The sequence below is a fragment of the Fonsecaea multimorphosa genome, assembly GCF_000836435.1.
Source record: "Fonsecaea multimorphosa CBS 102226 unplaced genomic scaffold supercont1.26, whole genome shotgun sequence".
Lineage (NCBI taxonomy): Eukaryota > Fungi > Ascomycota > Eurotiomycetes > Chaetothyriales > Herpotrichiellaceae > Fonsecaea > Fonsecaea multimorphosa.
The window spans coordinates 38,035-64,834 of record NW_015971660.1 but is presented as its reverse complement, the minus strand read 5'-3'; the positions used below and the strand labels follow the sequence as shown (position 1 = coordinate 64,834).

The window sequence follows — 26,800 nt, the reverse complement described above, 5'->3', positions numbered from 1 at the left end:
TAAGTCTTCTCGTCCCACCACTTCTCGAATTCAACTGGACTAGACGCTCGAGACAGTCGAGATGGATGTGATAGAGATGTGCGTGGAGTCTTGTCTCTGGCCTCGTCGGACCTTCAAGCAGTTGCCTTGACCTCTGGGACCGTCGCAGCCACAGGTTCGGGCGTGGACTGAATGGGCTCAGAGACAGGCTCGGCGGGCTTGGTCTCTGCAGCTTCTGCAGCAACAGCCGGGGTCTCGGAGACAGGGGCTTCAGGCGCACTGGTAGGGGCGGCGGCAGGCTCAGCAGGAGTCTTTTCCTTCGGTCCCTCAGACTTGATCGCTTTGCTAGCGCGACGGACAAGCTGACCGATGAATTTGCCACCAGGAAGAGGAGATTTTTCCCGCTTGGGCTCAGCGACAGTATCCTCGGCTTCGGCGGTGTCTTGTTGCTTCTTGTTGAAGAAAAGCGAGGTGCGGCGCTTGTTGTCGCGAGCAGGGCGCTCTTCGGTAGCGGGTGTAGTCTCGGCGGCAGCTTCGGTGGGAGCAGCAGGTTCTGTTGGCTCGGTGCTGGCGGCGGCAACAGGGTCCTTCGCAATAGCTTCGGCAGCCTTGTCCTCCTTGGTCTCCTCTTTGGTCTCCTTCTTGCCTTCAAGCTTAGCTTCAGTCTTCTTGATGAAACCGATGAAGCCGCCCTTCTTCTCCGTCTTGGGGGCAGCAGAGCTTTCTCCGGCAGCTGCAGGCTCTTCGACTGGAGGGGTGGTGACGGTGTCGACCGGGGCAGTCACAGCTGCAGTATCAATGGGTTTGTTCTCAATGGGCTCCTCGATCTTGGGAGCTGTCTCAGAGACTGGAGGAACATCGCTGCTCGCCGTAGCATCCTTTTCGGATTTCTCAGTGGTTGGGCTTGCGACGCGGTTTCTGAAGAGGCTGCCAAAGACAGAGCCACGCTTGTTCTTCTTCTCGGTCGGGGTCACCTCCTCTTTCTCCTCTTTCTTGTCAGAAGCGACAGGCGCAGCTGGTTCTTAGTTTCGTTAGAAAACAACTACATGATCGTAATTCGAAAACACTTACCAGCAGTGGCCAAGGAGGCTTCAGCTGCCTCTGGGGTCTCCTTGGTGTCATCCTTAGCAGGGACTTCTGGCTTCTCTTCCTTCTTCTCGGCGTGCTCTTCCTTCTTGCTAAGAAGGGTTCCGAAGATGCTACCACGCTTTCGCGACTGAGAACGCTCAGCAGCAGGTTTTGTTACCTCATCTGCGTCACTAGAAGGAGCACCAGCATCTGCGGTGGTAGCAGCAGCAGCGGCAGTAGATGCGTCCACGGACTTCTTCGGTTCTTTGGACTTGGAGCGGGAAGCCTTGACAGCCGCTGCGGCAGGAACAAATGCGGGTTTGGCTAGGGCTGCATTAGCTTGCCGTCAAGCATGGAGACGATGGTACTGCGCAAACAGGGGTGTATATCAACCTACCATATTCCTCAACGTTCTTCTTGTAGCTCTCACTACCAGTGATCTCCTCTTTCAGGCTCTTTGCCTCTTCAATTGCCTTCTCAACGCCAGCAACCCAGCTGTCACGTTCCTTGGCCGAGGACGCCTCAAAGCGATGGACATGAGCACCAGCCTTGAAGGAGAATTGGAGGCCTTCCTTGATGACGTTGGAAGCATCGGACTAGCGGGAATTGTTAATGCATGTAATACCGCTTGAAACACGTTTTTAACATACCAGGTTGATAATACCAGCAGGGGTTGCCTTGTCCTCGACACGCTTGGAGTAGAAGAGCAAACCCTTTCCGGTCTCACGTGCCCACGCAGCGTCGGAATGTTTTGTGTCCGCCTTCTCAGACCTCATGAAATTGGTCAGGGACTCGGCGGTGGTTGGCTCTTCTTGGAACCAGAAGTAATGTTTGCTGAAGATGAATTTCCTGCAACCGACAAGTCAGTCCTTTTCTGTCACTTTACGTTGCTCCCCTGGCCAGCCGACATACTTGAAGAAAGTGGGCTCCTTGTATCCCAGCACGCCCTCCGAAGCAGGGATAATCTCGGTAGCTGGCTCATCCTTTTTGACCTCCTCCGTTGCAGCAGCAGGCTCTTCAGCGGGAACAGGGGCAGCCTCAGTGGTCTCGGCGGGAGGAGCAGCAGCCTCCGTGGGTTCGGCCGTGGTCTCTGGTTGTTCGGCGACGACCTTGGTAGGCTCGACGACCGGAGTCTCCTCGACGGGCTTGGGAGCTTCGACAGACATGTTGCTGGATTGGAATGGAAGTGTGTTACGCGTATGAGATATGGAGGAGTTTGTTCAAGAAGGCAACAACTTGAAGAAGGAAGGAAGTGTCGAGAAGAATACTTGAGACCGAGAATAAGTCCTCTGCAGAAACAAGTGGATCTCGAGGGTCTGGTCCAAGGGAGAAATTGACAATGGCAATCAAGGACCACAAGGCTTTGGGCCGGCAGTCACGTTTCAGGGAAGGGATTGAGGAAGAAGGAGATTTGAAGAAGACCAATTTTGTATGAGAAGCAGGAAGGGATTGGTTTCCAGGAAAGATGAAGGGAGCGAGATTGACAGTGGGCAGGCAAGACGAGTGGTGTGAGATGGGGTGCGTCTAGTTTTTGTCTTTGGTCTTTTATCTCTCCAGTTCGATTTGTTTGGGGCTGGCACTGCTGGTAACGGGCTCTGTGGCTCTCTTGGGCGGCTCCAGTCACGCAGGCTGCGCAGGGCACCCAAGGGCGTTTAGCGGGCAAGGAGATTTGAAGGCGCCCCTAGGCAACGCGCTAACACGCCCAACTCCACCTGTGCTTGCCTTGAACAAACACTAGCGCGCCCGGCCCAGGTTGCTGTGAATAATTTGGTGGAGAAACCTGTAGCCTTTCAAGCCCCTCCACGCTAGCCTTGGTAGCCTGGCCTGCAGGCCTGCAGTGCGAAATAGCCCTAGCACTGACCCTGCGGGTTGCCCTCGCCATTTCTGCTGCCGCCCACATGTCTCCCAGGAAACAAAATCACAATTAACGTCCTTCCGATAAATCGATTCACGACGGGTTTTCATTAGTTGCATCGCCTCGATGTACGAGTAGGGACTGGTATGCGCCCAGAGCTCACTCAGAGCACCGCCGTCTACCGCCGGTCGAGGAAAGTTTCACCACTGCAGTCAGCAGTTAGGAGGACCATTGACATGGCTTTCGCAACAGAAGTCCACGCCTCTTTTCTGACGCCAAGGGGGCCTCCTGCAGCAGCCTCAGGCTGGCACACCGAGTCACGGCTGTATCTTGCGGAACTTTGTGTGAAGGGCGTTGCGAGACCCTTGCAGGTGACAAGGCACGTATTGACAAGATGCCATAATGAGTCCCGCCACAAGGAGCACCCACACATCGATAAACTTCCTACCATTCCGTGAGAAGAGATCTATTCGGCCCATGGAACGAGAAAGAACCCGCCAAGGAACCCACGATATCATATTTCCCTCACGACTTTCACTGCTCTCACCCCCCTCTTCAAGAGAATGCACAAGAGGAGCTAAGGAGCGGGCACTGCGTGTGTGACTCAAGATAGGATCTCCGATGGCCATGGACTCTGAGAGAAACAAGATATCACCATATCAGTAGTGGTAACAAAAAAGGCCGTTGGTCATGCGACCATCAACTGGCCACCTGCAGAAATGACGTGCCTCGTGCGTTTGTCACATGCCCATCGACGAATCCCAGGAATAGTTCTCGCGTCGGTGGCCGATCAGACAACCCTGTGTGATCATATAATCGGCAGCCTGCAGTCCATGACTACTGTAAGAACTGTTCCCTTTTCTGCCCCATCAGCAGGAACCTGACAACGGGGATTGGTAGCGGATGATTCTTGTAGAAGGTTCTTACTCCTCGTCTCCGTCCATGCCGAGAATCCGAGGGATACGAGGTATACCGTGGCTTTTGGCGGGTGTCAGTCTCCGAAGGTATTAACCCACCAGTCGCGTAAAGGCGCATCAGCTCGCTCTGCGCGCCAGACGCAGTATCACAAAGCGCCAGGCACCCAGGCGAGACCGCAACTTCATCTATCAATCATGGCTACTAGAGCAGGAATGGCCCCTATGCTGTCCTGCCACATTCTTTTACCGCCGCCATGATTCACGCACGATAGGAGCCCCTCTCATTGAAGCAGGTTGTCATATCCACGGCTATCTTCTTCCCGGATAATTGCGACAACGCGTTAATATTGCTGCAACGCGGACCCTCTTTGGTGGTGTCGATCCTGATAATATCATGGGGGAAGGCCCTCTTCCAGATCACCAATCAATCGACCTGGCGGGGTTGTAGGTACTAGGTAGGCCGGTTAATCGTAGGCTGGCTCTCCAGTCGTGCACACCCGTGGACCGTGGTAGGTCTCTGCAATTTCGAAACCCATCCGGACCCCTGAGGAAGGAACGGCGCGAATTGGGGGTCCATGCCGTAGCAGCTCCCACCAACCCCTCAAGCGCGGACCCAGGTCCAAACCTGAAACAGGCTGGGTACGAGAACAGTGGATAGACGGAGCACCGTACCAGCACTGGTTTACTACCGGTACATACCTAAGTAATAGTATTTTGAATGCACCCCCAATCAGCACATGCACAGTTTGGCTTACCCTGCGAGTACGAATATACAACTCCTAGGTATGTAGGTAACAGTGCCAGTCTCCCAAAGTTCTTCCCAACACACTCACTCTCTGTCGCCGAAGAGTCCGACTCCTAATCCCAGGGGTATATATATCAACGCGTCGAGTGCAGGTACAGTACGGTTACCAGACGCATCCATCGAGGGGTTAACCCTTCGGAAAAAAGCCAGCAACTCCTTTTCCCATTTTTTTACCGACCAAAAGATTCGAGACACACCCGATCCTCAAATTGCGCCTTAAAAACGAACCTGCAGAACATGTCCGTCCTCCCCAGCCCAAGCCTTAGTTAGTAGTTGGTCCAAGCTGAGACTTTGTCGCTCGCTCAGAGCCCACTTGTGCGGCGGACTGCCACGATTCATGAAGTGTGTGAAAAAAAATAAATAATTTGGGTGAGGAGCCCGGGCCCACGTCCCCATCAGGTCAAACCTAGGTAGGTACTGCGTATGTATGGGCCATGGCCCGCTACGAGTAGGTCCGTCGCGCATCTAACCGATGAGGATCAGGGTCGTGAGGGTCTCACTACTAATTACTCCATACAGCGGGGGGTCGCGCGCTCGTTAGTACGATTACGAGTAGTACAGAGTCGAGGACTCATAGTAAAGGCGCCACAGCGCACCCGTGCGGCTCAAGGGGAGAGACATTATTACTCGGTAGGTGCCTAGTATTCATCCAGCGTCACCGGATCGAAATCAACATCGAAAGAGCAACAACCGAGGCCAGTGCCATGTTACCGTTCGGTAAGAAGCACCAATCTTTTCATCACCTCGGTCAAAAGGTCGAGGGAAACGCAAAGCAGTGGTGATGGGAACTATACATGCAGAGACCTCCATACCATGCAACTTTTTTGATGCGCAGTGCCCATTCAATAGCTCCCTCTGTCATCAATGAGCTGCTCATATTGAGCCTTCCGTACCGCCAAATAAACCCAGACAGGAGCATATCGAGCACTGTCTCGACCAACGCCAAAATGACCATCTTTTGTACTGTGTAGAGATTTTCGATATCTGTCGCATTTGAAACAATGTACTGTCGACCTGGAGTGGTTTCAAAAACAGGGAAGCCATTTGTGGTTCGATGCATACCACCAGCGCCATTCGCTTCAAACAAACAACCGTGCGAGGCTGCTCGTTTCCCAACACTGAATGATTTTTGTCTTCCTTTCCATCCAAACTGCCAATCCAAATATGTACCAGGGAAGCCTCGCTTAGCAAATCACGAAGTCGCCTTCTTCAGCCCGCTGTCGTCAGAACGTAAGAAGTTACAGTGTCCATCCTTTCCTTGGTCAACTTCAAACTGATCACGAGAAACTCTTGGGCCACATCCGGATCTCGTGTCTGCATATCTTGCCACCGCGTGGCATCTAGTCTCCAAGTAACACAGTCTTTTTCTGCCACCATCGTAGCAGTCCGCGGTGTTTGAGAGAAAAAGGGCAGCTCCCCGCATGGGCGCCCAGACACGATCAGCTCCGAGTACCTGCCCTGTGGCCAGTCGTAATCGCAGCGCAGAATGCCCTCTTCAAGCATGTAGAAGCCGTTCGGAGGATCTCCGACCTTGAACAACACAGAGCCTTTCGGGTATACGACCCTCTCAAAGTATTTCATGGCACGGTACCAAAAATCCTCATTCTTGTCGGAGAGATCCGCAAAGATTTGCAGCAACAAGGGGAGAGGTTGCTTGAAAGATTGCCACTTGGCTAAGCTGGACGTGTCCTCGTCCAGAGTAGTCTGAGCAACTTGATGGAGATGATTTCGTCTCGGGGAGCTGCCCATGAATTCTGCCTTGTACGAGGACGAAAGCTCTTGAGGCCGAGTTCGAGGCACGTCAAGGTGCCCTCCTATCCGTCTTGGGCGACGCTGCTCTTGTTGGCGATACAGGGCGGTCAACAATTCGTTCTCGCAGTGCTCCAGTGCCACATTTAGATCTGGGAAGATCTCGACATTTGAATCTGCTGCAAACAGACCCACGTTACGAAGAGCTTGTCCAATCTCTCCATCAACATCCAAGCTGCTCACGATAAGCTCGACTCCGCGCTTCTGCAGAAGACGGTTGATTCTGGTGAAAGCCTCTGCGGCAGAGAAATCAATGCCGCTGATCTGAGCCATGTCCAAGATGAGGAACCTCAGAGGACGGTCCCTAAAGGCATCTTCCTCCAGAAGAGCTCGAATTTGCTTCTCAACCCCGACAATCGTCCCAAAGAACAGATACCCTGCCAGTCTGAGTAGAAAGATCTGTTTGCCGGTCTCTCGGAGAAATTTGAGCTGAACTGGCGGTCGTCGGACGAGAGACTTGGCAACTTGCCCGGAGTATGTGGCTCTTATGGCAGTCCTTCGCGACGTCTGCACAACAAAACTCAAAGCAGCAAGCAAAATGCCAACCAGGATCCCAATCACGAAATCCCACACCCCCATCGTGACGACAATGATCAGGATGGTGGCATATTCAAGCTTGTGGACTTTGCCCCACGTTCCGACCAGAGCTTCATCCAGCAACTCTATGCCCAGCAGAAAAATCAGGGCTCCAACAACCATAATGGGGATGAAACCGATAATAGCCGGGCCAGCCAAGAGAATGCCGACGGTGCAGGCTGCCAACAGGAGTCCTGCGAGACGGTCATTGCCACCACTGTCCATGAAGAGAAGACTGTTGGTATACACAAGATAGTTTTGCACACTTCCGAAGAGACCACTGACGCAATTCGAGATACCGTGCGCAACCAGCTCACGATCGACGCTCAGGTTATCCTCGCCAGTAGAGATACCCAGAGCGGGCACGTTGATCGGGACATGCAGGATGCCGAAAAAAGTCAGAGCAAACATGGCCGGGATGGTATCCGCGAGAGCTCCCCAATGGACCGCGTTGAAGTCGTACAGCGTGTAGAAATGGTACCAGGGGTTTCCGGCCGGAGGTGGATCAAAAACCCAGCCTCCAGTGTGCAGCGTGTCCATTGAAATGCCCAATGCGGACTTGAAGAAGTAGAAAATTGCAGCGACCGAGAGGAAGTAGCCGCCAACCAGCAGGTTTGATTTCACAAAGCGTTGTACAATGAGTAAAGTGATGGCCAGCAATAATGGGACGGTCCACAAGGCGATTGTGTCACTCCGGAACAGCTGTTTGAGGGTGTCAAGGTTGTACTCCAGATTACCAGGCAACCGAGCGGATACTTCGATGCCGGTAGCAACAAGGAACCAGCCAACGCCTCCAATGCAGCCAATAAGAATGTGACGCGGGAAAAAACCAATCAACGACCCTAGCTTGCAAGCTCCCATGAGGAAGAACACCACTCCAGTCAGGACAGAACTGATGGCGAAGGACAGTATCGTGGTGGCAAGGACAGCCTTGGGGTTCTGATCCCCAACCTTCTGGAGGATCGTAAAGGCCATCTTATGGAAAAAGGGGACAACCTCAATCATTTCGGACCCAATGCCGCCTCTGAAGATTGAGCCACCAGAAGAATAGACGACCTGGGCTACAATAGTGCTGACATAGAACATGGCAATCCCGTCCGATCCAAGACCTTCGAAAATTTCGTTTCCCAAAGGAAACAAGATCATGCCGTAGGAGAGAGCATCAAGGATGTTTAGGAGCAACCCTAGAAACACGGCTGGAAGCAGACTGACGGGGTGGACGATGGCTTCCCGGTATATGGCACGGGCACTCCACGTCTTGGGGTGTGAGAGTGTGTAACAGCATGACCGCACTCTTCTCGCAGAGGCTTTGCATTTCTGGATAATACCACCCTTGTCCGAGTCAAACTGCCGCTCAACGTCCGCATAATGGCCATACTTTGTGGAGTCTACCCGCCGGTTACCAATGAGGGCTGTATACTCATCTGGCTGACTAGCCTCCGGCCTGCTCGACGACGCTGGACGATGGGGTGCTGCCTTGTCGATACCGTTCGGGTATTGGTGACGGTCTTCCTCCTCTTGGCCCGTAGAACTTTGTATCATTGCAGTCAACTCAGAGACGGTTGGATCACCAGGATGCTCGTGGTCCGAACCTGCTGGAGTTACTGGTTCGGAAACTTCCTCGATGACTTCAGGGTAACCATCATCGGAAGCAGCTGAGGAAGTCGGGGGAGAGGTTCCAAGGTGGGAGGCAGTATCGGAAAGAGCAAACGCAGCAAGCTCCGCAGTCTGGTCTCTGAGGCCAGCGGAAGAAGAATACTGAGCTGGATCTAGCTGGCCATGGAAAGAACGGACGTAGAAAGACCTTGCAGGAGTTCTCTCTGCGGCCTGGCTGGATGAAGATGCGGCTCGAGGGCGTTCGATCCAGGGACGGTCGGAAACGGCCAAAGGATTGTCTTCCTCGATGACCTGCTCACTGTGAGATCTCTTCAAGGGAGAGCTGGGCATCGGAGCTGGGCGGCTCTTTGTGAAGTTGGCACTATGGCGAGCATGCTGTTTGCTCGAGGAGGAGGAGGTCGTCGACATTTTGGCTGTTTATGGGGATATCATGTTGTCCCGCACTTCACATGCAAAACTCCACTACTAGTGCCCGGCTCTTTCCAGCGGATAACACGTACAAGAGGGCTGGGCCTGAGGAAAGGCACTATGCTTACTCGCGAGTACTAGTCCGCAGCCTGTAGTCCTCCCTCGTGTGACGCGAGACGGTCCGGGAATGAGGAATATAGAGCGGGACAAATAAGGTCGACCCGAGGGTAGGAGGTGGACAGAGTGAGCAAGATGCAGTGCTTGTCGACGCAAGCTCGCTCCTCGTGTTACAGGTGGACGTAGCTGTGTGGATTCCTGTGGACTTGACTCGGGTGTGGCCTTGCAGGCTTGTCCTTGGGCAACTTAATCCATCATACTGCGTAACCATGTCAGCTGCTGAAAGTAAAAAATTTTCTCTCTCCAAAAATTTCCTTCTTACTCGTACAAGGCGGTGGAGACGGGAGGCAAGAGGGCATGGCGGGGCTGAAGACGAGGATCAAGGCGTCGGTTCAGGGAGGTTTCGAAGCTAGTGGCGGAAAGGTGATGAAGTCGTGAAGAATTTGATGTCGTTTGTAGAGAACCCAATCTCAAAGGAGCCAGCAACTTTGCAGCTAGACTATCTTATCGGCCCACTGAGAATTTTCAGAATCCGTCGAGGCCGTGAGGAGTCAAAAGCAAAAGCCCTGGACGCCAACGAATAATAGTAGAAAAGAGCACCCCGGGCCATGATGGGCTATCAGTGGGCGAGGCGGCCCATTCCCCGCCATCACTGGCACAGGCTATTGGATGCTCGACTACCCCTGTAGGTAGGTGCCTAGGTAGGTAAACCCCCCTCCTTGTGCCTGGGCGGGCAGCCCCTCTTTAACGGTCAAAGTTCAATAGGTGCTGGAGGGGGTTGTATGCACATCATTTGTCTGTCATGGTCCTCACCTGACCTCACTGGCCAACGTCTTCCAACCTCGCCTATGCAGAATGAAAGGACCGGACTAGAATCAACACATCTATACTCTTCTCGTCACCCCGAGGTACGCATATTGTGACACCGGGCAAACACCTTCACCAGCTCCAACTTGACGTGAGAAAAGTCATATCGAGTTAGGCTTCCCTCCTCTAAATCTCCGCCCGCTCCCGTCAATGCTTCAAACCTTCGAGCCAAACCACCAACCTCTTCTTGATGATCACTCCCACAAGCCGTCCGCTCCCCTCTTCGGTGACGCACAAATGCCTGACGCCTAGCTTGCTGAACATCTCCACCACAAATTCCATCGGTGCTTTGGCACAGATCGTCAATGGTGTCCGGTCTATAAACTGCGACAGGTCAAGCTCCCCTTCGTGCTCCACTTGTACTTCTGCACTAGCCACAGCAGGCAGAAGACGAACAACGCAGCCTGCCGGGAACGTCTGGCCCAGAGTCTCTAACCCGAACTCGAGTTCTCCTTGTGCGAGGTAGCCCTGTAGCATCGCTTTTTGGACAAGGACAAGCCCAGCGTCCATAAGACCCCGGCGGCGCAGCAGCTGCAGCTTCTCCGTCAGTAAAACACGGGGGACAATGCCGTTGTCAGGAACGTCCACCGTGATCTCGCGCATAGTCTGGGGAGGAGGAATTAGCTCCTCAACAAGATGGGCATCCTGCTGAACTAGCTTCATGCTGCTATCCAGGTCAAGGAAGGGATGCCCTAGGACGGTCTGTGCAAGATCATACACGCCCTCGTGCTCAAGAGCATCTGCCACCCATTTGGCAACCATGATACCGATCATGTTTGGCACGATGAACTCTAGCTCGCCTGTCAACTCGAACATGATGACCGCCAGCGAAATAGTCATTCGACTGACTCCAGCCAGAAAGGAACCGGCACCTACCATGGCGAAGATGCCAGGGGAGATAGAGTGCCGCAAGAAAGGCAGTTGGCCGATAAGCCTGCCGAAAAAGGCTCCGCCGTCAAGAGCGGGGATGATGATTCCCGAAGGGACCTTGATACCAAATGTTATAGTCGTCAGGACCAGCTTAACAAGCGTTCCGTACGCGAGCCAGCCCAAATACTTTGGCGAGGGTAAATCGGACCCTTCCTGCACGCAGACGTAAGATGTCCGTGAGCTTTCGTTGCAGTCGACCAGAAGATTCTTGATGATGACGTCGCCGGGTTCTCGAGCCAGAGGGTTGGGATATTGCAAAAGCGCCGTGGCGAGAACAACCAAAAACACCTCGAAAACCGGATAGTTCTTGATGATGCTGTATTTCCGAAACCTGCGAGACCAGAAGAAATTGGCCTTGCAAAAGATGCCTCCAAAGACTCCCCCCGCAGCACCCAAGACCACGAATACAATGTAATGATAGGGTCGATACGTAGTGCCGTAGTTGGTCTCAAAGAGCACAAGCTTACCGGTTCCCGTCGGATTGAGAGCTTTGAGTGTCATGCCGGCGAAGAGAGAGCATATAAATGCGCGCCAAAGCACTTTCCGCGGAAAGTATGTTGAGATTTCTTCGTAAGCAAACAGGACGCCACCAATAGGGGCGCCGAACGCGACCGAAAGGCCACTCGAGCAACCAGCAGCAAGAAGCTCTCGCAGCTTCCGACCATTCTCTCGATACTTGCGAAATCGGACTCCCACCAGGTATGCGACACAGGTGGAAATGTGGACGAAAGGGCCTTCCTTGCCCAAACACATGCCTGTCGACACGGCGAAAACAGACCCAACGGCCTTTACCACCAGAACGTTGAGGTCAAGAAAATGTGGAATGACAAAGCCGGATAGAATGGTCTTGATCTCGGGAATGCCACTCCCGGCGGCCATGTAGATTGACTTGCCAGCTGCTGTAGGCTTCAAGGTTTCGCGCTTCGCTTGATCGCTGTTTTTCTGCATTGGTCCACTGTCTCCAACGCCTGGAGCAGTTGCCGGAAGGGCTCTTCTGGTTGTCAAGGTGACTGTTCCACTGATAATTCCGAAGAGCAAGGCGAATCCCAGGTAGATTCCAAACCCATGCCAGTAATTCTCCGTCCAGTACTTCCAGTCGGAGCAGGTTGTACCCGTATCGGCGAGAGGCGTCAATGGGGATTTGGACGTACAGCAGAGCTCTTTACTGGCGAACGGATTGCTCCGGCAATATCCTGTCTTCCAGTCGCTGACGGTGGCAACGGCAATGTCCACGAGGAAAGCCACGCATGCCGTTAGAGTGCCAATAATTGCCGCTGCAATCCAGCCCTCACAGGAGTCGAAAAGCGCCATGAGTCCATTTCGGATACCTTTGCCGCTGTGTACGGCGCGGTATCTGTACGAGTCTTTGACCTGTGGAAAGGTCAGTTTCAGTCGGTCAACGGCGATGAAAGACTCTTACCAAATCATGGAGCCAGTCAATCGTCGTATAGTCATTGTAGGGCAGCCGTTCACCCACGGCGGTGTCGCCCAGCGCCTGCTCTTCTTTGCTGATGTGGGAAGAAACAATTGAAGCAGCGTCTGCTTCTCCAGCCAGGGAGTTCAACCTCCTGTCATGAGGGAGGAGATGTGTCCTTTCATCCAATTGCTCCTCATCCGCAGCCATATTTGTTGACGGAGCAGCATCGACGCTGCAGAAAGCTCCAGCCTCCCAGAGCGGACATGTTGACCGATGTCACACACAGGCTCTATCAAGAGCTATGACGCCGTGACCTGGAGATACGAAGCTGAGATCTGCATCTCCGGGGAACGACCAGATCTCAAGGGAGACCACTTAGAAGAGTAGATTCTGGGAAGTCCTGATAAGGTCGGTGCTGGTAAGTGATGCCCAGGACAAAAGGGCTGTAGATAAGGCTACGTCAAGATAAGGCACGCTGCAATCGCCTCCTCGGGGCGAAATCCACCGCAACACGTGATTCCGTCCGGTATACCTGCGATTTGCACGCCTAGCGAGCTAGGCACCCACTAGGCACCCACTAGGTACTCATAGAGCTGATGACGCAGCAAGACTAAACCAAGTTGGTATGAGAGGGGTACGAGGGGTCGAGGTGTGCTCGAGGTGCTGTAGCCACGGGGTAAACGGAGTATTAGACGGAGTATCTTGCTGGCATTGCATCGGAGCCGCCCAGTGTCTCTTCGTCAGGACATGCAGAAGTGACACTATCATGCCTCGCATCGCCTGACAAACTGCAGTAGTAGTTGGAGTATATCCCTCGCCTATTCTCTGGAAGAAGGAAGCATCAGAGCGGAGCAACCTGTTACGACGCAGCGCAACGGTCGCGAATGCATGCAGATGCACAGTTGAAGCAGGGCTAGACTGCATTGGTAAAAGGCCCAAACCAGACCCTTGAGCCCGCCCCTTCACTCGTGAGGGGTTCTGATAAATCGCCTCCCCGAGGATGATGGGAAAGGCAGAAGCAATAACCACCACCAAATAATGTCGGAACTCTCCCTTACGGATTGACTCATACTCGTTCATCGTTTTGGCTTACTGCATGCACCAGGGTCTGGGCTAGGTGATTGGACCAAAGGTTACCGGAGGAATTCCGAGTGTCCTGTCGTCCTCTGTGATGGTCCAGAACTTCACAACACCGGAGAAAGGAGTCCATGCTCGTACAGCATCGGCCGGCCGCAGCTGGCAAATTTTTCCGTCCATGTAGTTGAAAGTAGGTGCTTGGTAGCGCGACATTAAGGCAGTCTAAGCCTGGTGAGCCCACCAGCCCACCAGCTTTGGCACCACCGGCCCTAATGCTGCACCAGCTGCAGAGATCAGTGAATGGCCGCTACAAGGAAATGTGCTCGCGTGCTTTCTTTTACTCTCTCTTACCTGTTCCGTCTAGCCGAAAGTCAATCCGGTCCATCGGCGATTTGTGTCTGGTTGAGGGTCATTGTCAACCAAGGCTTCTGTGACGCCCCAGCGTATTCTTACTCATGATCCAGCGGAGCAGTGAACATAGCATGTATTTCATGTCAAAAGCAAAGTTACGGCCGTGGCAAGAATGAGTGAGGCTAGACGTAAGGCCTCTGTAGAACCCATGGCCCATCCAACACCGCCCGCTCAAGCCGAACAGAAACACGAGCAGAATACCCGTCCCATCCTGTCCTTGACACCCTTCATGCTTGCAAACATATAAACAGGATAAGTGCAAAGCCAATAACAAAGGCAGCGCTCAAGCCGCCGATCAGACCCCAAACAAAACTACGGCGCAGTTGCCCCTCGTGCACTATCAACAGCGAATCCGAGTCGGATGATTCGACGGAGGCAGTTTCTTCATCATACAATAATGGTGTCGTCTCGCTTGCAGGCTTGGCCCCTCCATTTAGAGACTTCAGCGGCCACCAGGACTTCAAGGTGGCCCACGCTTGGGACATCACTGGGAAAGCAGGCTCGTTGGGATCCACGTAGATTGCGTAGGAATCCTGAGGATTGACATCGGAGTCGCCATCGTCAAACTCATTCCAGTATCTCCCTTGAGACGCAGCCGGCTCAGGGACGACAATCCGTGCTCGCTTCCGTGATTTTCTGCTCGACGGGGATTTCACCTCGGCAGGCGAAGTCACTGTCTCAGTGGCTCGAGCTTCATTGGACGTAATAGAGGACTGTCCATGGGTAGCTGTAGAGAAGAGACTGTCTGCATGGCCTTCACTTGAGGATGGGCCCGAGGACGTCCCACTCATATCGCTTGCGCTGACCCTGAGTCGATTGGCGGTTTTGAGCCTAAAGTAGTGGCTGTTCTCACCAACAGTGGGAAGGGGCAGCTTGGTGATGTCCTTTTCCAGTAGCGATTGCCAAGATGGCGAGGGGAGATCTGTCTGAACGGTGCGAATGGCCATGTCTTCGAGGGTAAAATCGTAAACTCGGTACACCAAATGCGAGTCGTCCAATGCGCGTACGACGGCAGGTGTCCGTGCGAATTCCCAACGGATATGCAAGGTGGCATGTGGGAAGGTGTTACTGGGCTGGAGCAAAGGTTGTACCTCCCCGAGGTGGTGCATGTCCACCGCACCAAAAGTGATCGAGGTGTCGAGGGTCGCCCAATTCGCGACGTCGGCAGTGTTGGTCATACCAGAGTAACGCGTACGATGTGTTTGTACTTCGGCCAATGGTTTGACATCCCGGTGCTCAACGAGATATCGCTGAATGGTGGTCGCTTCTCTTGAACCACTGGAAAGACGCGAGTCCCGGTCTAAAGCAACGCCAAGGTCTTCGCGGTCGAGGATAAGGGCCCTTTCACCGGATGAGGTGGGTGAGAGCCCGGCGAGAGTGACCGCGGCGTCTTTATCGCGGGTCCAGTATGCGCTCAAGGCTATCTTCGAGGGCCTAGCAGAGCTTTGGTCTTTGACGAACCTCTGGGCATTGTCAAAGAAGACCATATGAGTGAGACTACTATTGGAGGCACTAAAAGATGTGTATCTCGGCGACTTCAGTGATCCATCTGAGCTCGTGCGTGAAGGGGTAGGAGCGAGAGAGTCATCCTTCTTCATGTGTCTCTGGACCAGGGCACGGGCCTCATCGAGGTTATCTGGATGGATCCAGTAGAAGGCGCTGCCGGCGGCCTCGCCATATGGAACCGTCATGATGGCGGCATCAAACGCCGACGGGGCCTGGTTGAGAGCACTATTGATTTTGGCGATAGGGGACCGCAGGCTGGACGCCGAAGTTCTGGTTTGCTGTTGAACGGTGGATTGTTCTTGTTGATGCCTTGGAAGCGGTGGGGTGGCCATTTTGTCGGCCAGGATGGCTGTCTGTTCAGCCAGTTCTTGAAGATAATCCGAATAGTCGGTCTGCAGTTGGTTGGAGGAGAAGACCTCGACATCCATGCGAGTTTGCAATGTGGTCGAACCTGTCCATTTCGTGTACTTCTTGAGGATCTTGCGGAAAGCGATCTTCTGTGCCGAAGCGAAGCGCGCGACCTTTTGGATGAGGTCCCCAAGCTCTTCGCATTCCTGGGTGAGTCTTCGATACTTGCGACCGCGGGCACTGGCGACAGCATTGCCTTCCAGAGCCTTCTCGTCGGCAAATGTCCGGAGCATTGCAATCTGCTTTTTGAGAGAGCTCAGTCTTCGGTCAATTTCTCCCCGCTTCATCCGCAGAAACAGAGTGACGTTGTCATACTGGTCTCGCAAGTGATCGAGCAAGACCTTGTCTGTTTCCTCCCATCGACTTCTGCCTTGCACGGGGATTTCCACCGGGCCGGTCAGATTGGCGGATGTCCGCTGTTTGATGAGCTGCTTCATGCCATTGTAGTTGAAGTTGTATGGCGCCCATTGGGGGACCGACCTCTGATAGAAGTTGTCACCGAATTTCATGGCGACTACCGACGCTCAAGTCTGGGGGGGAGAACCACCGAGCACTCTATGACGATCCTCACGACGAGGTGAGTATGTGGCTGCAGGAATAGCTCCGAGGTGGCAGTTGGAGCACATATATTTTCTTCCCTTTTCAAATGACCCGGGCTGATTGTTTCATGGTAGGATGGAGGTGAGATGGAGACCGGCGGTCAATGGATTGGGGCGGGGTACCAATGGGAAATAAATTGAACGTAAATGTTTTAGCACGAGCAAACGAGAAAGGCAAAATTATTATTTCCTGCACCGAGTCCAGTACTGGATAGCCGCTTGCCTGGTCAGTAATGGTAGGTAGAGAGAGAGAGAGTTGCCAGGAATCAAAGTGGCTTGGTCCCCAACAATGATAACCTTGCGAGTTGGGGCACAGCTGGCTGGCTTGGGCCCTTGGCTCGCTGGGTTCCCGCCATCCCCACCTGTATAACTGTGCAGGCGCCGTGGATCCCTAGGCTCCGCCCCTCAGCGTCTGTTCACGAAACAGGTAGGAGCAAACTGCCAGGACTGAGATAAAGTTCCGTCAAATGCTCGACTAGCATCGAGCCCAAGTTGTCATGACTGAAAAACCACAATAGCACCTAGTAGCACCTATTCAAGCATATCCGGAATGTTTCACTGACTGGCATGACCCGGCTTCATCCATGTCCAGCTGTGTCAGTCGGACACTTGGCGGTCGGTTTCACTTCAATTTGGACATTGATTCCGGACTGTGCCGTACGAGCAACGAACGAGACTAGGTACTAGGTATGTGAGGAAGCCTTCCAGGACCAGTCACAACACTCGGCACTAACTGCAAGCTGGGCGCCGTTACATTATTCGCACTGTGATGCTCAATTGCCAGTTGCCTATTGCCCCTCGTGCGAGAGCCCGCTTGCATCTGTGCCTTCGATTGGCTATGTTAAGGGGGGACAAGTACTTTTTTCTCTCTTTCCTTCTTGCCTCGTACTGGATCAACTGCACTAAGCAAGTATCTACCTGGTAAGCGGGCAAATTGGTATTGGAGAAGTAAAAAACTTTTTCGAAGCGACATGCATGGGACCCAGCCACGCAATGATTTCACACCATGTGAAAGAATGGAAAGAATGGAGATCCGCAGAAACCCATTCAGGCCACCTCCTCCTCTCCCCTCCTCCGCACTGACCTCATCCAACATTGTGCTGCTCGAGATACCGCCAGAGCGTGTCAAAAGCCAAAAAGAATCATGTCGTATTTCTTGTGTCGGCGGATGACCGAGTGCTGAGTGCGACTAAAGGAGTGCCTACCTACGCGTGTGTGTTTCCAAGGCCCAAGTGGCTGGGAAGATGATAACTGAAACTTTATCCACAGCCTTTGATTTCTTCAGCTGCAGCTCTTAACGGAGTAGTCCGTACTAAGCCCACAAGAGGAAAAGCCCTGTAGACGCTCTGTAATAACGCCGCTAGAGATGAGCTGCAGAAAGCCTCGGGGCACCAAACAGAATACCAGGGATGTTTACGCAGAACATACCTCCCCTGTACCTCGTAGACTCGGTAGTGCCAGCGACCTTCTTTGCCCGACTCGTCCAGGTATGTCCCGCCGGACGCCCGGGTGCCCGTGGAGTGCCTACGAGCAAATCAATAATTAAAACTTGCGCACTACAAGCATTGTGCGACGCCTCCACTCATACCTCGCACTCTACTTCGAACAAATTTTCCCACACTTTTACGCAATACCCAGACTTCTCCACCCATTTCATACCTAGGGAGGTACCTAGGGTTGTGTACCACCGCCCATCTGCACCTAAACCTTAAAACCTATCTAGCCATTTGCCTTTCGCGGCTCTTGCCGCATATGAAAAAAAAAATATTTGCTTCACGATCTGACGGCAAACCACAGTACCGAGTACCCAGAAACGGTGTCCTAAGTGTGCGGAGTGCCTTTTAGTATTCTTGCAGCCTTGCGGACATGTAGTGGCTGGCGGCGCTGCCTGTCATAATTGTTGTTGCTGCGATAGACAACACAATGGCTGACTCTGGTGGGCTTGTCACCACACTATCGACTTCGACCCAGTCCTTCCTCCAACCTTCATCCTCTCTCCACTCCGAGGTCTTGGCCTATGTGAAAACGATTCTGGACCCTCTGGCTGCCAATGTCGCAGCTGCGCAGAAGTCGAGGCGAGACGTCAACAGGAAAAAGAGAAAGCGGAGTGATGTTGAGCGAGAAGAGGAGGTTTTGCAGTTGCGTCAAGTTTATACGGATGGCCTCGGGGTAAAGCAGGTATGGGAGCAGACGAGAAGGATCTTGGATGCTTCTTGTAAAGAGACAGAGAGGGACATTGCTCTTCACAAAACTCGAGTGCAGCCAGAGTCGCAGGAGCAGATCGCTAGCAATGGCCACGACACGGATGAAGTTGAGGCTTCGCATGGGTCAGAAGATGAGGATGAAGATGAGGTGTTCGACGACGAGGACATGCAGGACGACGTGCTAGAGGACGAGGACCTCGATGAAGAGGACAGTGCAGAAGAGTTTGATGATCTCGAAGATGTTGAGGATGCCGGGACGGGAGATTCTACGTCTGAAGCCGATCAAGAGGATCCCGGAACATATGTGCAAGACCCAAATGGTCTCAACGATGGCTTTTTCTCCATCGACGACTTCAACAAGCAGACCCAATTTCTCGAGCAGCAGGATGTTCGCGGTGAAGACGACAATCCGAGCGATGAGGATGAGATCGATTGGGATGCAGACCCCTTAACCATGGCTTTCCACAAACCGAAGGCGACTTCTGCCAGCCAAGACAGGGAAGGAAAAGGCCTTTCGGATGTTGAAGAAGAATCAGACGAAGAAGACGGCCCAACGTTTGGGGACGCCGACCTCAATGCCGAAGATACCGACGACGATATGATGAGCCAGGGCGAGGAAGCTCTCGACGCCGGCGTCGACGGCCTGCAAAACACCAATGAGGTTCGCTACTCCGATTTTTTCGCGCCTCCGCCCAAGAAATTATCAAAGACAACGCGGATGCGGGCATTACCGAAGACTCAACCGACTAAGCGACCCCAAGCCCCTGATGAGGACTTCGAGGGCGATATGCAGCGAGCAATTTCAGATGTTCGACGTGACCTTCTTGAGTCAGAGGAAGAAGATTCTGACTTGGAATCCGGAAGTGATATGGAAGGCGTGAGAAGGTCAAACCAGAACATGTCTACGCATGAGAAGCAGCGAGCAGCCATCGCAGCTGAAATCCGCCGCCTTGAGGCAGCCAACGTGGCTAAAAGAGACTGGACACTCTCGGGAGAAGCACGCGCTGCAGACCGCCCACTCAACTCTCTGATCGAAGAAGATCTAGAGTTCGAACGAGTTGGTAAGCCTGTGCCCGTAGTCACCGCCGAAGTTTCGGAAGGCATCGAACAATTGATCAAACGACGCATTTTGGCTCGGGAATTTGACGAGGTTGTTCGCCGCCATCCTGACAGTCTGGGCGCCGCCAACCAAACGCGCAGAGGCCGAGTGGAACTTGATGACACGAAGCCGCAGTCTGGCCTTGCAGAAATTTATGAGCAAGACCATCTCCGTGCTACAGATCCAGGCTACGTCGACAGGAGGTCCGCGGCGACGAAGAAACAGCACGAAGAGATCTCAAGGCTGTGGAAAGAGGTGTCAAGTCAACTGGATCTCCTGAGCAATCTACATTTCAAGCCCAAGCGGGTGGAAGTTGAGATCAAAACAGTTGAAGACAAACCCACCATCAGCATGGAGGATGCAAGGCCAGTTGGAATGGGTATCAACGCGGAAGAAAGCATGCTTGCACCTCAGGAGGTGTATCGACCTGGCGAAGAGACGAAGAACAGGGGCAATCTGGTTGTTCGCAAAGGGGGCGCAAGTGTAAGCAAAGAGGAAATGACACGAGAAGAGAAATTGCGCAAGAGAAGAAGGGAGAAGGAGCGGATGAAGAAAGCACAAGGAAATACATTGACTTCAGGGTTTGGTACAAGTGCCAGAGGTAGAGACGGCGGCGTCAAGAAGTCGAAAGCAAAAACCAAAGAGCAAGAAAAGGCGGACATCTTGTCTGAGCTCCGCAAAGGCAACGTCAAGGTTGTTGGAAAGAAGGGAGAATTGCAAGACCTCGGCGGCAAGAAAGGGAGCAGGGGAGGGATCCCTGCTGGCGGCGCATTGGCAGGAGGAGCCTTGAAGTTGTAGTTTTTGCTCCCGCATGAGTGAGTTGGTGCTCGTGATGCTGGTCATCCATCACTGATATACCAAGCACCCTATCCAATATACACCTAGGAACCCAGAGTACTTTCCCCCCCACCGCAAAAATGGAGTGCGGGTCATGTCCGGCAAACCAATGTCACTTTCACACCTCGCGGACAATATCATCAACCTTATTAGACTTGCACTGATGCGGCGTACGGACCCTAATCTTTGACTTGGTTTACGTTGGAGCAGTTCTTGTACGATTTCCTTCAAATATGGGTATAGAAGAGCAGAAAGAAGAGCGAGAAGTGCTCGAGTCGATTTTCCCGGACGAGATCACAGGTGCGCACTCCCAATTGACAACAAAGATATATGGACAGAGTGCCTAATACCGGCCTTCATTTTAGACCTCTCAGACTCGTCATATCGGATATCCATAACACTAGACCTCCCCAGCGAGGGACACGACGAAACACTTGACCCTCCGGTCCTCCTGCTCAACGTCACCTATCCAGAAGCCTACCCTGATGTTGGTCCTCATTTAGACATTACATCGCCTCCCAATGCCCCCAAGCATCCGCAACTCGACATCGCCGAGGACAAGGCGCAACTGCTCGACGCTCTACAGCCCACGATAGAGGACTCGCTCGGAATGGCCATGGTGTTCACACTGGTCACCACTCTCAAAGAAGCCGCAGAGGTGTTGATTTCCGACCGGATTCGGCAGGCGGAAGAAGTCAAGGAGGTCGAGGCCCGACAGAAGGAAGAGGCGGAGAACCGCAAGTTCCACGGCACCTTGGTCAACAGGGAAAGATTCCTGGAATGGCGGGAGAAGTTTCGCAAGGAGATGGAGGAGAGGGAGCGCAGGGCGCGCGAGGAAGAGGAGGCCGAGGATAGGAAGAAGAAGGGCGGCAAGGTCGAGGAGAAGAGATTGACAGGGAAGCAGCTGTGGGAGAGGGGTCTGGCTGGGAAGGGTGACGAGGAAGACATTGACGGAGAGGATGCTGTCGCGGCCGTTGAGAAGCTCAAGGTGGACGGCTGAGCGATCTCTTGCATTTAGAAGAGGAAGAGGGTCGGTATCTTATCACCTTTGACTGCTCAGAAGGGGGACAACTGGAAGGCTATGAACGACTCTATGACGGTCCCAAGGATACACAAGCTGGTGAATGCTAGCTTCCATTTCTGTCTACACCAAAGGATTGAAAATACCTTCTACGGAAAGGGTTCAGCTCATCGGCCGTATAACCAGCGCTGGTTGTCGAAATTCCCTCTCGACTAACACACCCGGCAATTTGTACCTCTGAATCGAAGGTCCAAGGCAGTCTCTCATACACCAACAATCTCCGGCTCCACTTGTTGAATCTCTGGATACACTCGTGTTTCAGTTTGAGGTGCCGATGCGTCGGTATGGTGGTGACTTCTTCCTCGCCGAATTCGTTCTCATTCGCGCTCGGCATCCAGAACGCGATGCGGCCCCTATCAACCAGCGTTCTGGCGGCGAAGTCAAGGATGTCGTCAAGCATGCGCGTGAAGGAATAGGGCTTCTTTGGCGGTATGTATCCAGGCAGCGTATGCGCCGGGACACCGTTGATCAAAACTTCTGTCAGCGGGTTGGAAGTCTCCGAATGACTGGAGCCTTCGCTGTTCATATCGGCTGTCTCCATACGACTTTGCCTCGACTTCGTTCCAAGCACCTTCAACCCTTCACGCACGCCATACGGAGGATCACAAACAATTCCATCCAGCCACCGGCCATCGGTCGACTTGAGCACAGTCGTAGCGCAGCGAAACGGTGTGTTCGTCAAATCAGAAGTCAGACAGTCTCCGAACAAATGCGTCAAATCGTACTTTTGAAAGTTTGCTCCGACCCCCTGATCCAGCCCGAGACCTTTGCCGCGGAAACTGCGGCCATCGATGTCTGATCCTAGAACGACAGCTCCTAGCTCTGCAGCGGCAATCATGAAGCCTCCCGTGCCCACAAAAGGGTCCAGGAAAAGTTTCCCAGGGCTTGCCAGGGCCATGTTTGCGGTCAGCAGCGCCAACTCTGCGTCCATCGAGGTTGTCGATATGTACGGCCTCTTTTTGAGGTCATGCTTCTCCTTTAGCCAGCGACATGAATCGCCAATCTTGCGGGCGAGGAACACTCTTCTCAGACTTGTGCCTGCTATCTTGTCGATGGCCGCCTCAGAGGCTGGCGCGTTTCCTTGGGTTTCGCTCGACAAGGTCAAAGGAAGCCACTCTTCCAGGACGGCGAACTCCACTTCCGGGTGCTTCATCTTGATCTTGCCCTGGAGATCAAGGTATCGAAATGAGTTGATGATCTGTCTCTGTTGGTCGACGTCCCTCGTGCTACAGTAAGAATCCACCGAGAACTTGAACGATACATGGCGATAACGGTCCCAGAGGTGGTGACTCCTCCGTTCCACATCCGCGTGAAGTTCATCATAATCCCGCCCCTGTCCCCATATCTCGTAAATGGACTTTGAGAGGATGGAGCGGCTTTCAAAATTCCTGATTCTCGCCTCGAGGCTCTCGAAAGAGCCGTCATCCACCGCTCTTAGACCATTTTCTTCCCCATCATGTGTATCGACGGCAGGAGCAAACCTCACCACACAAAACGGTGAAGTCTCGGAATAGGAAACGATCTCATAGGGCAGTCCAGCAAGCGTCGAAAGCGCCTCGATCTCAGGCCGTCGGAAACTTTCATGTGCCTGGACAAACCGAATGAGGTATTCCATGATGAGGTCCAGTGATCAAATGATAAATTATCGCCATGGACGCTACCAGAATAGACTGCAGCCTGACCGGTAAAGGAGCCGAAGTTGAGGCAATGCAGTGTACGAGGCAGGCTGAGATGATTCCAAGTTGTTCATCCGGTTGAAAAATCCTACAAGGCAGAATTTGGCCGCACTCCGTCCGACTGTGGATTTGAGTCACGTCGAAAATAGGTGCGTTCCAAGTTGTCTGACTGAAAGGGCTCCTTGTCATTTTTCAGTCATTTGAGATATATATGGCCTGGTGGCCTGTCATTATATTAATATGACGATACTCGTAAGCCGTAAACATTCTGTCAGGCAAACCGTGTGACTCAACCTCGGATGACACTTCTGATATCCCTTCTTGGCAGACTGTATATCTATCAGCCTTGAGCATTCCTTATAAAACGCAATCGCTACTGTCCCACCCACTCTTATATCTCCATCCTTTGCATTCTGTTGCGTCTGAGTGTGTTTGTGTGCATGTATAGAATATACACGGGCCGCTTATAGATTTCCCTTATCTCCTTTATAGCATCAGCGTATCTTTTACGAGATAGTCCATCCCTCCTCAAAACACTTCTAAAAGCAATGTCCGACGATGTCCCCCGCCTCATCCACGAATCTCGATCCCACTCGTCGTCCCAGCCAAACCGGGACCGGGACTTCTCGTCGTCCTGCCCCTTCTGCGCCATTGGGAGCACCTACTCCCCTCTGCCACCTCTGTCCTCACCGGAGACTATGGCCAAGGCCCTCGACCCGGAACAGCTCGACCCGCCATCCTTCGTGCTCTACTCGAGCGAGCACGTCATTGCCTTTTTGGACATTATGCCCCTGACGAGGGGGCACGTGTTGGTGGCACCGCGGAAACATCGTGTCAAGGTCGGGGATTTGAGTCCCGGCGAGGGCGCAGAGGTATGTACCGAGTATTTTTTTTGTTTGGAGACTACCCGTCGAATTGAACATTGCCCCGAGCCGTCTTGATGGCCATCTTCATCGTACTTGGGAGCCATGGTTTATATATAATGGGGTGCTTTTTTCGGGGATCTATTCCCGTCCATGGGGAATCTTGCAGCCCTGCTTTGATTTCGACCTGTTCACACGACGGTTTCAGGGTGGGCTAAGGTTCACATTGAACATTCACAGATTGGGAGAGTCCTGCCCCTGCTCGCGCGATCGGTCATCAAGGCTGTTCTCCCCGACATCCCGCACGAGAGTGCCGACTATAACGTCGTGCAGAACAATGGTGAGCCCGTTGCCCGAATCCCCCCCTTTTCTGACTGTTCCATCCCTTCAATTTATCACCCCAATCCGAAAAACTGAGACATTTCCCCATCTCTCCCTCATTTCTAGGCCCCGGCGCCGCTCAAGTAGTGCCGCACGTACACTTCCACATTGTCCCCCGCCCCCCTTTGAACTACACCTATCCCCAAGTTAGAAGCGGCCCAGCAGCGTCGTCCTCGTCGGCGAAGAAATACCAACCCAACCGCCAACCCTCGGGCCGTCAAGCCGCGGCCATCCTGTTTGGGAGGGGCATGCGCGAGGATCTCGACTACGATGACGCCGCGCTTCTGGTGGAGGATATGAGGGCGGCGATCAGGGAGGAGTGGGAGAAGAGCCTTGGGACCTCGAGGGAAGAAAGAGGACGGGCGGCGAATGCAGAGACGGTGGAGGGGACGTCGGGTTCGGGAGGCCCGAGCAGTGCTGGGGGAAGCGAAAAGGGAGACGGAAATGGTAGACGTCTGGCCTGGAAAGTCTGACAAGATCTGTCTCTCGCCAGAGCTCTGTGTCCTCGTCCCAATTGCGGGACCCCTTGATTTCCAGCCTTGGATCCCCTTGAAGGACATGCACAAATCGACTCGACTGGACCGTTTCAGAATCGACATCCTTGCTCACAAACCACCAAAATGTGGCCTACCGAGATCTTTGCCTCAGATGTAAGGCTCGCACATGCTGGGGGATTGAGATCTGGATTTCAATAGTCAGGGCTTTGCCGAAACCGCTTCAGCAGACCTGATAGACCGACACTGGCGAACCTCACCCTACAACGGTCGGCAGGCTTTGATCCCGACTGTCTTTTTCCGTAAATCGGATCAGATAGTCGTTCGAAAACAACCGCCAGTGTGCTCAATATGCGTGTCTCGAAGCAATTCGGCATGTCCCCTTCCTCCTCCCCCCATCCGCTGCGAGGTTGTCTTCGACCAATACCACAGGATTGAGTGATGATATGTCATGTTCATCAGCCGGCCATCCGACGAGTTCAAACGAAGCCTGCCCATAAAGCCCACATCATCTGTTCGTCTCCCTGCGTCCCTGCTGTCTGATTCCCTACAAACTGGGGCGCTGTTTCTTCGTCCCAAACGCGTGGCAATCAAGCCGTTTAGTTCGCAAACAAAACCAACATGCCCACCCACCACGAACAAGACCATCCCCGTTCTCCTCGCATATAAAGACCATGGCTCCTACGCCATGGATATGTGCCTCAGATCTGCATAGTCACAAAAGCCCGACACCCACCAAGATAAACCCTGCCCCCGCCCCTGAGACTCCAGCTGCCAGACAAAACACATTTCTTTCCAACTTTTCCAATCTTCTGTTTCCCCTTTCTCGCTCCACATAGGTAAACTCTCCCGTCGGGCGATGAACATGGACGACGACCGAGTATCCCGCTCCGACCTCCAGCAGCACCACACACGACTGCCCGTGAGCATCCAAGTCGAACTCGACCCGCAAGCGCGCGTGGGCGTGCAGGTGCAGGTATCCGTCGTCCATCGGCGCAGCGCGCATCATCAACCACGTGCAGACACGGGGTCTGCTGCATCAACACAAACAACTCCAGGCTCTCTACCACCTGCAGGCCGCCGCGCCCGTGCGTCGTCGTCGTCGTCGTCGTCTTTAACCGATCCTGAACCTGCAGGCAGATGCACCGGCAGCGGCAGCGGCGCCAGCAGCACATCTGACGAGCAAGTGGGGACAGCTTCAGCATCCCACCGGGCGCAGACTCAGAATTGGAATCAAGACCAACGTGAAGGTCAATCTGGCCCAGACCCGGGTGACTATCAAGCCCTCGCCATGGCCCAATTCGAAGCCGAACTCCGCGCTGCTGCCGCTGCCGCTGCCGCCACCGCCGGCAAAGGACGCTTTTCAGATCCCACAGCGTGATTCCCTTTGTGATCGAGGACGCCAACTCGTAATCGGGGAGGAGTGAATGAAGCGTTGGATGGATGATGGGGATGAAAAGGTGGAGGTGGAATAGGTGGTTCTATCCCAAGAAAAGAAAAGTCGCTTCGCTTCCCTTGCTTTACCTTGCCTGGATTTGACACTGTAGGAGTATGAGTAGAATCGCAATGGTATCGGACGCAGTCAAAGCGTCGTGCAATCGACGGCGCCTGGGTTGCTTTTGACAGACTCCAGCAATAAACAATCGATCGCTATCACCAAGTCAGAGTCAAAGCGTTAGAGGATGTACAAAGGGAGGCAACAACGGAAGATCTCAAGTGCAGCCAAACCGTGCGAGGGAGTCAACGATCGACCAGGAAAGTTGTCAATGCAAATACAGTTGCAATTCTGATAGCCATGA

At 53.4% G+C, this 26,800-nt stretch overlaps 9 protein-coding genes across 9 annotated transcripts; 4 read left to right on the top strand and 5 right to left on the bottom strand.

The window, feature by feature from the left end:
- Nucleotides 1-113: 113 nt before the first annotated feature.
- Nucleotides 114-2,213, bottom strand: Z520_09770 (uncharacterized protein; the record flags this gene model as incomplete). The annotated part of the gene is made up of 5 exons (XM_016780264.1): nt 114-994; nt 1,051-1,371; nt 1,445-1,643; nt 1,698-1,896; nt 1,960-2,213. The coding sequence occupies 5 exons, from the start codon at nt 2,211-2,213 to the stop codon at nt 114-116; spliced, it is 1,854 nt and encodes a 617-aa protein (XP_016628507.1).
- Nucleotides 2,214-5,833: 3,620 nt separating this feature from the next.
- Z520_09769 (uncharacterized protein) lies at nt 5,834-9,034 on the bottom strand (the record flags this gene model as incomplete). The annotated part of the gene is made up of 1 exon (XM_016780263.1): nt 5,834-9,034. One exon carries the CDS (start codon nt 9,032-9,034, stop codon nt 5,834-5,836), a length of 3,201 nt encoding a protein of 1,066 aa, XP_016628506.1.
- Nucleotides 9,035-10,165: 1,131 nt separating this feature from the next.
- Z520_09768 (uncharacterized protein) lies at nt 10,166-12,572 on the bottom strand (the record flags this gene model as incomplete). The annotated part of the gene is made up of 2 exons (XM_016780262.1): nt 10,166-12,319; nt 12,369-12,572. 2 exons carry the CDS (start codon nt 12,570-12,572, stop codon nt 10,166-10,168), a joined length of 2,358 nt encoding a protein of 785 aa, XP_016628505.1.
- A 1,508-nt stretch (nt 12,573-14,080) lies between these two features.
- Z520_09767 (uncharacterized protein) lies at nt 14,081-16,276 on the bottom strand (the record flags this gene model as incomplete). Its single annotated transcript, XM_016780261.1, has 1 exon — nt 14,081-16,276. The coding sequence occupies one exon, from the start codon at nt 16,274-16,276 to the stop codon at nt 14,081-14,083; it is 2,196 nt and encodes a 731-aa protein (XP_016628504.1).
- A 2,013-nt stretch (nt 16,277-18,289) lies between these two features.
- On the top strand, nt 18,290-20,467 carry Z520_09766 (uncharacterized protein; the record flags this gene model as incomplete). Its single annotated transcript, XM_016780260.1, has 1 exon — nt 18,290-20,467. One exon carries the CDS (start codon nt 18,290-18,292, stop codon nt 20,465-20,467), a length of 2,178 nt encoding a protein of 725 aa, XP_016628503.1.
- A 272-nt stretch (nt 20,468-20,739) lies between these two features.
- Nucleotides 20,740-21,506, top strand: Z520_09765 (uncharacterized protein; the record flags this gene model as incomplete). Its single annotated transcript, XM_016780259.1, has 2 exons — nt 20,740-20,806; nt 20,872-21,506. 2 exons carry the CDS (start codon nt 20,740-20,742, stop codon nt 21,504-21,506), a joined length of 702 nt encoding a protein of 233 aa, XP_016628502.1.
- A 127-nt stretch (nt 21,507-21,633) lies between these two features.
- Z520_09764 (uncharacterized protein) lies at nt 21,634-23,202 on the bottom strand (the record flags this gene model as incomplete). The annotated part of the gene is made up of 1 exon (XM_016780258.1): nt 21,634-23,202. The coding sequence occupies one exon, from the start codon at nt 23,200-23,202 to the stop codon at nt 21,634-21,636; it is 1,569 nt and encodes a 522-aa protein (XP_016628501.1).
- Nucleotides 23,203-23,811: 609 nt separating this feature from the next.
- Nucleotides 23,812-24,980, top strand: Z520_09763 (uncharacterized protein; the record flags this gene model as incomplete). Its single annotated transcript, XM_016780257.1, has 3 exons — nt 23,812-24,135; nt 24,367-24,466; nt 24,574-24,980. 3 exons carry the CDS (start codon nt 23,812-23,814, stop codon nt 24,978-24,980), a joined length of 831 nt encoding a protein of 276 aa, XP_016628500.1.
- An 886-nt stretch (nt 24,981-25,866) lies between these two features.
- Nucleotides 25,867-26,382, top strand: Z520_09762 (uncharacterized protein; the record flags this gene model as incomplete). The annotated part of the gene is made up of 1 exon (XM_016780256.1): nt 25,867-26,382. The coding sequence occupies one exon, from the start codon at nt 25,867-25,869 to the stop codon at nt 26,380-26,382; it is 516 nt and encodes a 171-aa protein (XP_016628499.1).
- Nucleotides 26,383-26,800: the final 418 nt, after the last annotated feature.